The sequence below is a fragment of the Thermobia domestica genome, chromosome 5 (assembly GCF_964235325.1).
Source record: "Thermobia domestica chromosome 5, izTheDome1.hap1.1, whole genome shotgun sequence".
Classification (NCBI taxonomy): Eukaryota; Metazoa; Arthropoda; class Insecta; order Zygentoma; family Lepismatidae; genus Thermobia; species Thermobia domestica.
Genome location: NC_137458.1, coordinates 27,576,883 through 27,594,099, shown reverse-complemented (window position 1 = coordinate 27,594,099; position 17,217 = coordinate 27,576,883). Strand labels below are relative to the sequence as shown.

The following is a 17,217-nucleotide window of genomic DNA, read 5'->3' as shown; positions in this document are numbered from 1 at the left end:
CCCGAGGTACCTAAAGCTTAGATGAAACTACTCCGTCTCAGGTCCTTATGAGAGAGGACCTGGGTTCGTGACGCTTCTGTGTTTGGGTGCCTCCGTAATTTCATCCCTCAGCGGAAGATTTCGTTTCAATAAGGGTTCGATAAGGTCCGCAAAGTCATTACAGAAACGTGAATACAACTTTAAATACCTCAAAATCTTTACAAGGCAATGCCATGTCGGTTTTGAGGGGGTTTAATATCTCTAATTGCCTGTAATCTTTCGGATAACATTTTAATCTCACCATCCTCGATCAGGAAGCCCAAAAATTGAATTTTTGTCCTCAATATTTTACATTTATCGGGAGAGAGAGAGAGAGTGAGGCCTCTCTTCGAAAAACGAGAGAGAACTTGTTCAAGCATGGAATTGTGTTCCTCAATAGAACGTCCATACGACAATGTCGTCAGCGTAGAATTCAATCCCCTTTCCTCTCAAGTCTCCCAGTATATTATTAAAAGCCCTCATTAAAGCCTGCGTCCCATTGCAGATCCTTATCGGTACACGTTCGTATTCATATAATTTGTCTTGTACAGCAAAGGCGGTGAGCTATCTTTTCTCAGGGTACAGCTGGACCTGGAAGAAAGCTCGTCGGGCATCAAATATTGACATAATTTTTGCATCAGAAAGCGGACTAATACTCGTCGAGGTTCGGACATGGGACCCCATCTCCACAAATGACATTGTTCACCCGAGCAAAATTTACCACTAACCTAAAAAACGAATTTCTAATCTTAACAAGGAAACAAGATCTAAACTCAGAGAGCGAAGGACGAATGACATTATTTTCCAATAATTGCTCAATAATATTGGATAACTCTTCTGCTGAATTCTCGAAAAAGGGTACTGTCTCTCACGTATCACTTCATCCGATTTGCTTTAGATAATCACTAATCACTAATGCAGCCTATACGATGAGTGATCAAATTATCGTATTTACTCAATAACCTATCTACATAAGCCCCTAAACTCTTATCTTGTTCCAATAACCTTTTACCAATACCATCTATAATTTTCTTTCTCTCTTCTAGAGTAATATCCCACTTTTATCAGCCGACTGTACCATACATAACAATGGATCGCCCTCTATTTCATTATTACAATTGACATTATTGACATCAAAATTCGCACGGTTCTCATAGAAGTTTTCATCATTTACTACATTACAAGCATCAGATCGCGAAGACGGCCTAGGCATGGGCTCATTATGTAAAATTGCAATATTATTTTTATCAAAATTAGTGATCGAAGTAACATTTATTTTTCTTTCTAAATTTGATGAAGGAAAACGAAGCGTCCTGGAAGATAAATTTTCGCTGCAAGAATATCTATAACCATGTGGTCCCACGGTGTCGCTCCTGGCCGGCTTAGAAGGCTTACGGCTCCCTATCTGCGGTGCTCTACACACATCCAAATCTGTACTACTAGGATGTTTGCTTCCGTTGTCAGAATTTCTCTTGCAAGTCCAGGTCCTACAGGAATGAGGCGAAGGATCTCCCAAGAAAAGTTTGGCGGCAGCTTCGCTCACACGCATTTCTCTGGAATGATATAAACCAGCAACAGACTTCTTTTTGTTACAAGTATGAGGGGAGGGCCGATAAGATTTTACTAAGGGAACTTCTATTTTTATTTGGTGCAACGTGTTTTTTTAATCAAATTCAATACATAATCCCTCTCGACGAAAACAATCGAGTCCCAAAAGAATTGGATATTCAAGATTTTTCATTACATATAACTTGCACTGAAACTTATATCAATCTATAACTATGGGTAGCAACACTGAAGAGCGTAACACTAATGCTTCTCTGTTAATGGTTTTTCCACGAAAACAATCTTTATAATTAACACGGACTTCATCTAAGTTCCTGACTTTATTAAAACGGTCCAAACTAATTAAATTAGCCGTGCATCCACAGTCTAAGGCAGAAATGACTGAAAAATCAACTTTAAGATTCACCAAGGCAATGCCCTCTGTTTCTGCTTATGTTCTTAAATGTTCGCGATTTACTTAGCTGGTAATGGACTGTCTTCTAACAATGGAAACTTCCAATACTTGTTTTTAGTTTTTATTGTACCTTACTAATTGCTGGTTTTCAACTAACACTTGAAATAAACCACAAAGTACATATAATAACTGCACGGTGTTCATTGCACTTAAATAACGAACTTAACTTTAAAATTATGGAAGAAATGTTCGTGCCTCGTGCCTTATGTACCGTCTCTCTTCAACACTTTCCATCTTGAATAACAAATGAAATCTAAATTTCGTAGAAACAGTGTTTCCAATTCTTAAAAAAATATTACTACATAATATAAGACTTAACATGCCGCCCGCCAAAAAAGGGCTAGTGACCTTTTTTAAAAAAAAGAAAAGAAAACAAACTTTACAATAAATAAAATAGACTAAAACAGAAAATAAATATATTTTAACATGAATGACATTACGATTCATCATTATTTGGTAAAACACAAAGTCCTCTAATTGAGCGTTTATATAAACCATTGGAAGTTTTAACAGTAGCCACTCGAACCAAACCGTCAGGTCCAGAATGCACTTCAGTGATGACTCCCAATTTCCATGATAGAGGAGGTAGCTTATCTTCTTTGAGAACCACCAATTGACCTGGCTGTATGTTGGCACAGCTTCTCTTCCACTTATTTCTTCCTTGTAGTTGTGACAAATATTCCATGTACCATCTTCTCCAAAACTGTTGAAATTGTTGTTGGATCCTTTGCCATCTTCGAATTGAACTAATCTTCTCCTGATGTAAGTCTCGTTCTGGTAGTGCTGTCAATGCTTGACCAATAAGAAAATGACCAGGAGTTAATGCTACTGGATCATTAGGATCATTGGATAATGCTACAAGAGGTCTCGAATTTAAGCAAGCTTCTATTTGTGTGGTTAAAGTTGTTAATTCTTCAAACGTGAGATATGACATTCCCATGACTCTTCTTAAGTGGTATTTAAAGGACTTAACTGCAGCCTCCCAAAGACCACCAAAGTTGGGCGAATATGGCGGAATAAAATGCCATTGGATTCCTTCAGTAGTTGCAAAATTCTTAATCCTTTCTTGATGGTCAGCTGTATGCAACAACTGTGCGACTTCTTGAAGTTCCTTGTTGGCACCAATGAACGTAGTTCCATTGTCGCTATAGATATGCTTGCATTTACCTCGACGAGATATGAATCTTCTCAAAGCAGCTAAAAATGCCTGACTAGTAAGATCACTCACAACTTCGAGATGGATAGCCTTTGTTGCTAAACACACAAACACTGCAATGTAACACTCCACCTTTGTTTTTGACTTTCTGGTTCCAGTTTTGATGTAAATAGGACCGGCAAAGTCAATTCCAGAATTTGTGAAAGGTCTTGTTAGTTCTACTCTATGTTTTGGTAGTTGTCCCATTAATTGTTCTGGTCCAGACGCCTTTAATCTTTGACATGTAATACACATTCTAATAACTTTCTTGATGGCATTTTTACCATTAGGTATCCAATACCTTTGCCTTAGTGATGCTAGCATTAACTGACATCCAGAATGTAGCAATCGCCTGTGTTCATGTTCTATAATTAGTCTTGTTAGGTGATGATCTGGTGGTAGAATAATTTGATGTTTAGCATCAAATTCAAGTTCAGACATCTTTAATCTTCCACCAACTCTTAGTAATTGTTGATCACATATGAAAGGATTGAGAGACAAGAGTTTGCTCTTATTGCTAACTCTTCCACTTTCTTTAAGATCAGCCATTTCCTTAGCATAAACTGAATTTTGAACTTCTCGTATTAGTCTGATTTAAACTTCTTCAATTTCTTCCAAAGTAAGAGCGTCTACATTTCTTCTTGATGCTTCTACTTTAGCATTCTTGGAAAACCGCATGCAATAAGCCAAGACTCTCTGAAGTTTGTTCAAAGTAGAGAATCTTTCGATCATACTATTATCTTGAGTTGTCACTAAGTAACTTGATTTTAATTTCTTCTGTTCAGGAATCTCTCTGAGTGGGGCAGGCTCCGTCTTAGGCCAATCAAGTGAAGAACACTGTAACCATTGAGGACCGTTCCACCACAAACTATTATGTATTAACTTGTTCCTCTTGATATAATATCTGCAGGATTTTCACTTGAAGCGACGTGTCTCCATTCTCCTCCCACTTCTTGTACCTCAGCAACTCGATTGCCAACAAATGTTTTCCATCTATTTGGACTTGCTCTTAACCATGCTAAGACCACCATAGAATCTGTCCACATATATACCTGGGATATTCGTTGTTTTAATGCCTTAGTTACCTTCTTGACAAGTTTTGATGACAACACTGCTGCACATAACTCTAAGCGAGGCAGGGAAATCTTCTTTATGGGCGCCACTTTGGACTTAGCACATAATAGCTTCGAAGTAACTTGACCATCCTTGTTGACGGATCTTAAATATACACATGTCCCATAAGCCTTTTCTGAAGCGTCTGAGAAAGCGTGAACTTGAATGTCTATCAAGGTACCTGATTGAAGAACCATTCTGTCTACACTGATATATGATAATGAAGGAATGAATTCAAGTACTGTCTTGCATCTTCGCTGTAGTTCTTTAGGAAGTGTTTCATCCCACCCCAATCCTGCTTGCCACAGATCTTGAAGAATTATCTTACATACGATTGTTATTGGACTAACAATTCCCAAAGGATCAAAGATTGAAGCACTAATACCCAACATCTTGCGTTTTGTTAAATTATTATTCGACCTTTGATTTAGAGTGAATCCATTCATCACTTGAAGTTGATCAGTTGTTGGATGCCAAAGTAATCCTAATGTTTTGACTTGACCCTTATCGTCTAAGCGTAATGGAAGTTGTGTTTCTCTCAATTCTTCAGAGACGGATTCCAATAACTCAGTACTGTTGGAACACCACTTTCTTAGCAAAAAACCACCCTTTTGTAGCATTTGTATTAATTCGTCCTTTATCTTTAAAGCTTCCTCCAAACTTTCAACCCCTGAAATACAATCGTCAATATAGAAGTCATTCTTGAGAATTTGTGCTGCCTTCGGATATTCACAAGCTTCTTCTGCACTTAATTGCTGGAGACAGCGAGTAGCAAGGAAAGGCGCTGAGGCTGTTCCTTATGTGACAGTCTTTAATTCATATACCTTAATGGGTTCTTCTTCTGATCTTCTCCACAAGATCTTCTGGAATTTACAGTCACGCTCACCAATCAAAATCTGTCGATACATCTTCTCTATATCTGCAGTAAAAGCTATAGGGTAGGTGCGAAATCTTAATATAATTGACTGCAAATCGTCTTGCACAGTTGGACCAACTTTGAGAACATCGTTGAGTGAAATGCCACTAGTTGAGCATACGGATGCATCAAATACTACTCTAGTCTTCGTAGTAGTACTAGCTTCCTTAATAACTGGATGATGAGGCAAGTAATATCCTTGAGTAATATTAGAGTTGCCTTCCACTTCCTTCATATGTTCCAAAACTTCATACTCTTCAAGGAATGCCACATAATCTGTGCGTAACTTGGGGCATCTATTTAACCTTTTTTCTAATTGTTGTAAACGCTGAACAGCTGTCTTATAACAATCACCTAACTGGATCACTTCTTGTTTGAATGGTAGTCTCACTATAAAGCGTCCTGTTGAATGTCTTCTAGTGTTTGCGACAAAATGTTCTTCACACACCCTTTCTTCTTTCGATATAGGAGTTTCTTGAATATCTTCTATTTTCCAAAACTTCTGCAGCTGATGGCTTAAATCATCGTTGTTGTGCAAAAAGAATGTTCGATGTTCTGGCGTGAAGTTGTTGTGCTTTGGCATCTGATATTGTCCTGAAACTATCCATCCTAACTCTGTATTTTGGAGAACTGGAAATGCTCCTGGACGCACCTGTTGTCCTGCTTTGAGTAGACTAAAGAAAATTCCAGCACCTAACAGCAAATCAATCTTACCAGACTTGTTGAAATTAGGATCCGCTAACTGTTAATTCGGTGGAAAGTTCCATTCTTTAATGTCAATATCAGCATCAGGTAAATTTCCCGCTATTTTGGGCAATACAAAACACTCAACATCTACACTAAAATCACTTACAGCAGATAATACTTGTAACTTACTTCCGTATTTAACGTTGCAACTTACATTATTAATACCTTGTACAGGAACATTGATAGGAAATTTCTTTAATTTTAACCTTTGAATGAGAGATTCTGTTGCAAAATGAGATTGGGAACAACTATCAAGCAAAGCCCTAACCATATGTAATTTACCATTGCAATCTTTAACTTGAACAACTGCAGTTGAAAGTAAAACACGCACATTACTTTTAGGCTTCACAGAGCAATAAGTACTAGTATTAACAACTTCCTGTCCTTGAGACACTGACTTTTCCCCTACAGGTTCCGTAACAGAATCATTTTCAACACTGGCAGCATGATTAGGCTGTGATTTCTTAAAATCACTATGCAATAACGTGTGATGCTTGAGATTACATATTTTGCATGCACTTAGCGAACAATCTTTCGCTACATGGTTGACAACTTTCAAACAATTAAAACAAAGTTTGTTTTGTTTCGCAAAACTTAATCTTTGGATACACTTAATTTCTGAAACTCATTACACTTGTGTAACGCATGACTTTGTTGACAAAACGAACACAAAACATTAGTACTCACATAAGATTGTCTAGCATTTTTTACATCCTTAACAACATTAGATTTACTGACATGCGACTTTGATTGTGTAGACTTTACCAATTCTAAGGCCTGGCATTTATTTTCTAAAAAGACATGAAGTTCTTCTAAACTAGCAAACTGTTCCCTATTTGTTTGATTTTCAAAGTCTTTACGTGTTTGTTCATCTAACTTTTCCAAAACTAGGTGTGTTAACAATATATTCTCCAAAGGAGTATCTAACTGTAACGCCTTAAGTGCATTTACGTTACTTATAGTTTGATTTAATAATGTCCTTAAGTCCGCCACTGAATCTTTACAGACAGTCGGTAATGAAAACAATGCCTTTACGTGAGCAGTTGCTATTAGCTTTGGATTATTATACCTTTTGCATATCATTTCCCAAGCAAGTTTGAAATTTTCACCTGTCACTGGTATATTCTTAACTAATTTGCTTGCTTCACCTGATAATGAGGACAACAAATAATGAAATCTTTGAATATCATCTAAGCTCTGATTGCTTACAACCAAACTACTGAAAGTATCATGAAAATGTCTGAAATCTATAACTTGACCTTTAAATGTTGGTAGCTTTATGACTGGTAATTTTAGACACCCTGTATTCGCGGTTGAATCACCTGACGAACTTCTATTGCTACTACTAGCCTTCTCAGCTGTTTCAACAATTGACGTCATTTTTGCAAGAGTATCGTAGTAAGTAGCTTCAAACAACTCTCTATCCTGTGTGTATTCATCGTTTTCGTCCTTTAATTCAAGCGGTTTTGCACTTCATCATATTCTTTGAATATATTGGGTAAACGTGCACACCTAACTTTAATTTGCATTACATCACCGTCTGCTCCAAATTGTTCAACAAATGTCTTCATTCTTGTAAGGGAAGCTTTAGCTAGGCCTCTTGCCTTTATAAGAGAATTTGTATTTGAATCCATTGCTTGTGATATATCTACCTGAAGTCCTTATAACAATAGACCTTTACACAAGTAAAAGAAACAAAAAAAAAAATATACTTAGCTACGTGACTGCTACATTGCGCCTTTGTTTTTCTTCAGATTGCAATGCACAGCTGAATGCGTAGGCGCGTACGTGATAAGTCCACTAGGTCAATTTTGCTTCTGATTCGTAACACTCACTGTCTTTACACACACATAGTCAATATGAATGTTTGAATGATTCACTTATTATTTTTCTTGGCACAACACTTCCTCCATTCGGCACTGGAGGACCAAAAAGAAACTGTTTATGCTTATGTTCTTAAATGTTCGCGATTTACTTAGCTGGTAATGGACTGTCTTCTAACAATGGAAACTTCCAATACTTGTTTTTAGTTTTTATTGTACCTTACTAATTGCTGGTTTTCAACTAACACTTGAAATAAACCACAAAGTACATATAATAACTGCACGGTGTTCATTGCACTTAAATAACAAACTTAACTTTAAAATTATGGAAGAAATGTTCGTGCCTCGTGCCTTATGCACCGTCTCTCTTCAACACTTTCCATCTTGAATAACAAATGAAATCTAACTTTCGTAGAAACAGTGTTTCCAATTCTTAAAAAATATTACTACATAATATAAGACTTAACACCCTCACTATCTTGTACAGAGAACACTTTCTTTTCATTATTTCTAACAAACGACATGGATGAAGACAAATTTTTATTTAAATTGCAATTCCGCTTTAAATGCGGACCGCCTCAAAGAAAACATGCATCAGTTTTATGTATTCGTTTACTTGTAAGGTTCTTATTCACAATTGGTAACCCTACTTGAGAGCGCATCTTAAAATCAAATTGTTTAGAATAGAGTTCATGAAAGGCATAATCGTTAACTAATCGGTGTGATTCACTCACAGCTACCTATATTGTATTTACATGTTATTTCTCATTAGGATGTTTTTTTTTTTTTTTTGATAACTCATGATCAAGCCTAGGGATGCGCAAAAGAAAAGATTTGAGATTGTCTTCTCTTGAAAAGGTGTCGCGAAAGTTATGTCTCGTCTCGAAAACTGTATTCGTTTCTATTGGAAGAGCTCTGTCTCGTCTCGAGTTTCGTAACAAAAATTATGTCTCATCTTGTCTCGTGCGCATCTCTTAGTAGGTCCATAGCCAAAAACTTCATTTCGGAAGGGGTTCGACAGGTCTTTGCGATATCCGAATTTAGATATAGATAATCGATATCGACAAACTATCGAAACTTGTTCGAAATATCGAAAAATACAGCAATATCGAAATATAAACAATATCAAAAATCGAAAAGATAGAAATATAAAAAAGATAAAAAATATCGATATATCGATCAAAAAATTCGATATCGCTGTTTTGATATTTGAAAATATAAATCGTTCGATCGAAATATAACACAGCCTTAGGCCCCAACTGTTGTCACCTTTAAAATTAATGTGAAAATTGCTGACTAATCTTTTGTAAGTACTGTAAGACGGGATTATTTTGCACTTCAGGCTTAACTTTGTACAAAATAAGGGTTTGTTGTTATAGAGGTATGGAAAGCAGTCACTGTAAAGGCCGACAAAATTTGAAAGATATCACCTACGAGAATTTTCGTCAAAGTCAAGTCAGTTTCCTAGAATACTCTGTGTATAATAGGACTTTGAGACAATAGTTGAAATTGAAGTGTGAAACGTTTTAAAGTCATAGAAAAATAAAACTGGGAGAAGGCTGTTTCAGCCTCTAATCGCGGTTACTTTGCACCGATCCAATGTAACCCCTCAGATAGGAAATTATTACTGCTGGTACCTCCTGCCTCTAACTTTAGGAAAATTTTTTATTTAGGTAGATGTCGGAATACATTTCTCGTTGGAAAATAAATTACGAACAGCGGCCGATTCAGAAAAATAGTTTGAGAGGGACTTCACACAGAAAGACTTCCTATATTTGGAAATCACTAGACTTTTTGAAGGGTTTGAAGCGTATACGCATAGGAATGACTAACATTAGATTTTTTTAAAAAGAAATCCTGCAATTTGGATGGGCTTCAGCCTGAAAGCCCCAAATCCCGTAAGTCTTCCACTGATTACGGTTGGGATGATATTTTTGGATACAAAGAGAAACCAAGGCAAATCAGATGTCGGAGAATTTTCCTGTTCTTGAGTTGCCATTTTTGTGGGACATGCTAAACTGTCACAATGTGGTTCCTATGTCGGAACCAGAAAATACAAAATTTTCTTTACAAACATCGATAATTCGTACTAAGTACTGACACCGGTACCGCAAGTCGAACATCAATATTTGTAGACTGGATGTAGTTTTGTGTAGGAAGTGAAATGTATAAATACAGGAGAGAAAATATTGCACAGAAACATTATGTTCGTATATTGAAAATACTTTTTTGTATGTGGTGCAAAGTATCTTCAGCTATAAGGTTGCTTTGCAACAAAGTTTATACGAAATGAAATGAAATGAAAGCTTTGAGTTTTACGTCCCACGATTATGCCTGGTATGCTAAAGGAGACGCCAATGATGAGAATGAATACAATAGTAGAATGAAAAATGTGAGAAAACGGGAAAACCCCGAGAAAAACACACACAGTATTTCTCCAACACAAAGACCATTTGGCACGTGGTGGGATCGATCCAGGAACTTCACGCAGTAGAGGTGAACGCTCCACAACTGAGCTACCACGTCCCCCAAAATACAACCTCAGAATATACTTCATATAGAGTAGAAATAACAATATGTTGTAAAAAAATGGCCGGTCTGGAAGGCATGTAAGCTAAATAACAATACAATTGCTACTCGATTTATTTACTAGCAATGTTTAATTATCTACGATACTGAACATCGCAACACCAATATCATTATGTTATGTCACATCCTTTCAAAACCATGCCAACTGCAAAGTAGACCTGCAGGGAGGGAATAATGAGGGAGAAAAACAATCGTTGATTAAATATAAAATTGAAAAGAAATAAGAGCCTGACGCTCAAATACTTATCTATCCGGCACCCATCTTGACCTCCCTAAAATATTATGAAGTGCTTGATTGATTGTAAACCCAATAATAGTAATAGTAATTTAACAATAAACACAGAATATATAATTTACGCACCTTGAAATGTAGAAATTAATGATTGTAATCCCCAGCTTTCCAATAGACATTTGATTTCTCCAAATGAAGATTCGGACATCTTTTTTCCTCTCAAGCAATAATGGGTTACAATAATCAGTTGCAGTCCAAAGCCAAGAAGCAACGTACAGAACAAGGCAGGATGAGATCTGACTCAAACTTAGCCCGGAGGGCACATAATAAAAAAAGAAGAAGAAATGCCAAATTTTAGCTGCCCCCATCCAGAAACATCGGAGATATACTCCGCAACATAACGCACCACGTGACAATATGATATACGGTAAACGTCGCAAGATACCCATTTATGTCGAAAACGGAAAGGATGGGCAGCACCAAAATATCAAAATATTTGATATGCTATAACACTGACTTGGCGGCCATCTTGAAAGCCGCGATCTTGGATATAGCGTAAGGTATTGAAATGAGAAGCGGGGTGTATAATATATCAACGTAAGGTAAAATGCAAAAGGAAAACTAATGATGTAACCGCGAAAAACTTATGTATAATGGTGTGGTGTGATCACACACCCCGCTATGACCTTCAACTACGTTCTAGAAATCAAACCAATGACAAGACACAAACTCACCACTTTCCTATATGAAAACTCAAGAAACAAATTCTAACTTGTTTGTTTCAAAGTGATAAAATAACAATAACACTAAAAGGTTTTAATTCTCAGTAACCCAACCAGGGAATATAACAAGCAAAATTCCTGGTTCGATTCCTGCTCCCTGGTAAACATTAGAGGCAAGAGGCGAAGGAGTTGTGATTTTCTTTAATATACGTTTTAATGTACTAACTGTAATATACAGGGTGCGGCAGCTATTTGAGAACACATACAAGTGACACAGTATCCTGTATGCCATTGTAACACAGTCCTTTTAGTTGCAGGTAAACATGGCAAACCCTACGCTAATCCAGGAAATGAAGAGGTATATAGTCATTGTCTCCTTAGCTGCAGGACACGCCGATTCAAAGATCGCTGCCTTTCTGAACGTCGCCCGGTCATTCGTCTTCAAAGTTCGGAGAGAACCGGAGGCCGCCAGTGGTAACGTGGAAACCGTTTCCCGCAAGAAACGACATTGCCAGCGCTCGGACAGGACCAGGATGCCCGAATTCATCGCTTCCGTCCAAGCTGTTGTAGAAGCGGATCCAGGGAAGTCCATGAGGGCACTCGCAAGAGGGAAACAGGTTGACGAGGCCACCATTCGACGAGTTGTGTATGAAGACCTCCTTTACAAGTTGTACGTGATGTGGAGAGACAAGTTCGTGTCTGCGAGAACCGGGGATAATAGAGTGACCCGCTCCAGGCGCTTTTGAACAAGCTGAAACATCCCGAGCAGCCAGAAATGCTCTGGTTCTTCTCGGATGAGAAAGTTTCGTCCAGGATCAGAAGGCGAACCGCAGAAATGATCGGTGACTGTGTAAAACACCCGGGGTGCTTCCGACCGTCATGCACACCAAGTTCCCCGCCACCGTGATGGTTCTGGGGGTCGTGAGCAGTGAGGGCGACGTGATGCCTCCACTTTTCTTTAGTCAAGATACCAGAATCAACGACTTGCTTACACCGATGTGTTGAAGATGGTTGTGCAGTCCTGGATTACCGCTATAGCACGTAACAGGCCATATGTTTTTCAGCAGGATTCCGCTCTCGTCCATACGGCCTATTCAACCGAAGTATGGTTGGCCATGAATTTTCACAACCACGTCACCCCAAACACGTGGCCCTCCAGCTCCCCTGATGTCAATCCTTTGGACTTTTACGTCTGGAGCGTGGTTGAGAGGGCCTCTAATAAGCATCCACACAACACCGTTGCGGCTCTCAAGGCAGCCATTGTGGATGCCATGACAAATATTCCCAGAACTCACCTTTATCATGCCTGCCGACGGTTTCGATACCGTTTAGAGGCTGTTATTAGTGATGGGTAAATTCCCGGGAAGATATTTTTCGGGAATAGTCCCTGGGAATATTCCCGGGAAGATTCCGAAAATGGGAATTTATCCGGGAATTTATGTACAATCAGAAAGAAAATTGCATTCCATTACTATATTATCATTTCAAAATGGAATTAGTTTTTATATAACAACATATAATTACTGTTGTCCAAAGAGGATTCTTTAATATGTATATTCTGAACGATAATATGTTACTTTATTAACACTTTATTATATTTAGAGAGTACGCATAAATGTATATTTATTTACAACATGTTCTATCAATTAAATATGTGTGAAAAAATATATAGCAAATTATATAGTACAGTTTAAATTTATATGTAAGTGGATTTGCTCAACTTGACTCTATTACTGATATTATAAGCACATTAAATTTACAAATGTTATAAACCAATTAGATTGGATAAATGCTAGAAGATACATGTCTCACCGATTTCTCAACATTTGCGCATACATATTTATGTTCACAAAATTTGCAAGATACTTACTTATCTTTATATTTTAGCACGTAACATTGCCATACACAACCTTTCATTCTACCTATTTCTCGAAATTCCATACGTTAATTCACATGTAAAAGAAGTCCGAGTACCTCTTCAGAAATTCAAGTCAGAGAGAGGAGACAGACCGACGTCTATTACTAATGGTGGTTCAGGATTTATTAATAGTACCTCATCTCTATTTCTACATAATTCTACTTACTTTACAAAATGGCTCCTTTTCATCATTTGTAAATTAGTACTTTGCTAATTTTGGCTGTTCTTTAGCATTGGGGACCAGCTTTTTCACCTACTTTTTTGCGATATTATATTCCGATGTGGTTGTTCTATAGTTTCATACGTTAAATTACGTTACCGACATTAAATTCAGACAGTATTGCAGAGCGAGCGTTAGCGAATGAAGGCACGTTAGAGCCCCCCATGGCACGTTGTTTTCTATTCACTTTCTTTTCTCACATAAATCACTTCCACTTACCTTTCCGTTTTGTATAAATCCCCTACTGCCCTAAAAAAATGTGTTCGATACTTTCTTGACTACTTGAACATCACTATCAACTCATTTGTTCCGTAAATCATCCTAATTTTTTGCTAGTTTTGGCCCCCCAATACTAAACAATTACCTTACTTTTTAGTGCAAGTGGAGATGGAACTTTAAAAATCATATTATTAGTTACATAAAGTACCGTCAAATAATTTTAAACTTTTTAACCTCCAAATTCTTTAAAACCTAGAAGTAAATCATAATATATTAAAATAAAGTAATTAGTCATATGGTCCTTATAATTTGGAAGATAAAGTAAAGAAATGGAAATAAATTCCTTCCCGGGAATTTATAGACCAGGGAAAAAACCGGGAATATTCCCATTTTTTAAATTCCTTCCCAACGGGAATATTCCCACTGCCCATCACTAGCTGTTATTGTGGCAGATGGCAGTTTCATAGAATGATATCCTGTATTGGGCCTCTCTTCACGTGTACATAATGTTCAGTGGTCATTAAATTCTCTATCTTCCGTCTCTGCTCCTTCTGCGGATGTTATTTTGTTCTCAAATAGCTGCCGAACCCTGTATATTTACAGTATACGGTATGTTTCTTGCATTCAAACATGAATGCTCTTTGTTAGTAAAATGCAGAATCTTCATTTACAAATAAATAAACAAATAAATAAAAAACAAAAAAGAATTGCCTATTCGAACCAATATTAAAAATAAACATTATCACGCGAATCCATTACGTTATCTACTAGACCAAGACCACATGCCTATTAGTTTTTTGTTTGTTTGTTTCTATTACTATCCTATTGAGGGTGTACTTTCCTCAGTTTTAATCTCGTATCATATAAGATAGTTAGTATACCAGTTTTTTTTACTTTTGTCTTCTTTTTCATATTTTATGATTGTTTTCTACATGCTACTTGAATATTTACTTGGAGGCGATATCCAAATGGCCTATTTCTAACAGAGAATACACATATTATTCTGTAACACAATGGGCGGAAAATAAATTTCCCTTGTAATGAGATCCAAGGGACGCGGACCTAAGGATCTAGGTTCAACTTTTTGAACTTACGTCAAACTCTAGAAGGCAGTCCAGTTTCTTTGTGACTAGAAGTGTACAGATGGAAAGTCGAGTGTTTCGTGTATTGGCTTCTGATATGGGGACAGTGTTGCTACGTCTAAAGATTAAAAAGCAGCGAGGTTGTGTTCCGAAAGTAGCGCGTTTAAACTATTTGTATCCCGAACATAATATATATATATATATTTTTTTTTGCAGCTATACATATACCCTTAACGATTTAATGGAAACACTTGAAATGGGAAATACGTTAGATGTCTGGATTGGCAATGGTCAGGCGGAAAACGCAATTTCGGACCGTTGGCAGTGGACTATTAGGGAAAATTCATAGTACGTCAGGAGCAGTAGAACTCTAGTGTGCAATGAACTGGACAGACGATGATAATAGAAAATGGGTGATCTTTCTGATTTTCAGAGACATACTTGCTTAAGTCAGTAGATATTGTTGGTTCTGAAATATAGACCTTACAATGTTTACAGTGTGTTTTTTCGCTGTTATTCCTCACTTCTTTAATTCATTTACTACTTTTTTTTATTTGGGAGCCATGAATTTTTGAAGTTTTTATTACAACTCAACTTATTCATTATGCTAATATGGACAATGCAGTAATACAATTAAATTTGGGGTGTTCAGGTTGCGCGGTGCTTCATACAACTATTAGTCCAAGGCATTAACTGAGATGCAACAAATTCAGCAATGGTGCACTGTGCACACTGAACAAAAATCTAGTATTGTCCGATTTGGAGATTGAACTAATAGTTTTATGGATTTATTATGGAATTATTTATTGGAGATTTTAGTATCGAACATGTTAGTTTTAGTAAAACTATTGTTCATTATGAATAGAATACTCAACAAACAATATTTGTTTCTATTATATGAAACTAATAATTTGTGATTTCAGATATGAAAAAAAGAAAGTAAGCACATTCGTAGGAGCTATTTATAGCCTATAGATAATTAAGAGTAGCCCCCAAAATAGCCTGTCGTCCAATTTGAAATTTTTGTAACGAGGGCATTTTAAAAATCGCCCAACCCGCTACTTATAGCCCAATCTGGCAACACTGTATGAAATTATTAACAACAATTCAAGAATAGAACAGTGGTTCAGTGGAATAGCGCTCATTTCTGGTGTGACAGCTCCCTGGTTGGATCCCAGGCTATGTGAGGTTATGGTGGACAACATCGTGATCGTGGGTTTCCTCGGAGTTCTCCTGTTTCTTACCACATTCTCATTCCATTAATTCCTTTCATCATCATTCACTTTCAGTAATCATCAGTCTTCTTTATCGTACAGCAGTGGTTCTCAAACTTTCCGATAACGTGGACCCCCTGTGCATTCGGAAAATGATCTGCGGACACCCTGTTCATTCCGAAAGTGATCCGCGGAATCCCTTGCAATGCTATCTGAAATTTCACATGGTATTGAAAACTATACTGATTAGAATTACCACTGACAAGAAAAAGATCAAGAAAAATATTGCAATAAGTAATTTATTCTAAAGATACACGATTGTTTCCTGGTGAACGAAATTCCAATTGAAAATACAGTAACTTTCAAGACTGAAAATCGATGTACTTTTTTTTTTTTTTTTTTTTTTTAAAAAAGAAAACTCTTGATAAACAATATTCTCAAATGTGAGGTCACTAGTATGAGGAAAGAAATTCTTTCTGTTTTTCCATAATTGCACTGAAATCCGGAATAAGTTTTGTCACCATTAATCTTAGGTTCGATTCCACATTAAGACGATTTCGCTTTCTATTCAGGCTTTAATACTGCAAAGAACAGAAAAGGTCTGTTCATATAAGTAAGTGGTAGGGAAAGGCATCAAATATTGCAATGCCTTTTTTAGACAACTTCATACTCACAAGGCAGAAATTTAGTAAAGTAGGAAAACATTTAGATTTGCAAACCTAAGTATAGGCCTAATTTCTAATTGGTTTCTTTTTAGTAACTGAAAAAAAAACTTCTTGCAAAACAGCTGAGAGTTCCATTTTAATATAACACATTTCAATTTTTAGGCGTCGCGGACCCTCTCACTACGTTCCACGGACCCCCAGGGGTCCGCGTACCCCACTTTGAGAACCACTGTCCTACAGGGTAGAACCGTTGCACTTAAAACTGGATGATTTCGTTTTTTATTTACAATTTTAAAAGCGCGTACGTTTTGTTATTGTTTTCCTTACCAGCTTTATGCGTGTGCTTAAAAGAATTTTCCGTATTAGATTATATAAATAAATACAGATTGTTTCAAAAAGAATTATCGGATTTCAAGCAACCTTAACTATGGAGCTTTCATTCTGTTTTAAACCAACAATAACCGTCGGAAAGAAGGAATTTTCAAATTTCACACGATTGCCGGAAAATTCTAGTATCGCGCTTT

At 36.9% G+C, this 17,217-nt stretch overlaps 2 protein-coding genes across 2 annotated transcripts; both read right to left on the bottom strand.

The window, feature by feature from the left end:
- Positions 1–4,111: 4,111 nt before the first annotated feature.
- Positions 4,112–4,966, bottom strand: LOC145685010 (uncharacterized). Its single transcript, XM_081757349.1, has one exon. The coding sequence runs from the start codon at positions 4,964–4,966 to the stop codon at positions 4,112–4,114; it is 855 nt and encodes a 284-aa protein (XP_081613475.1).
- Positions 4,967–5,143: 177 nt separating this feature from the next.
- On the bottom strand, positions 5,144–5,845 carry LOC145685009 (uncharacterized). The gene has a single exon (XM_081757348.1). It carries the CDS (start codon positions 5,843–5,845, stop codon positions 5,144–5,146), a length of 702 nt encoding a protein of 233 aa, XP_081613474.1.
- Between the last annotated feature and the right edge of the window lie 11,372 nt (positions 5,846–17,217).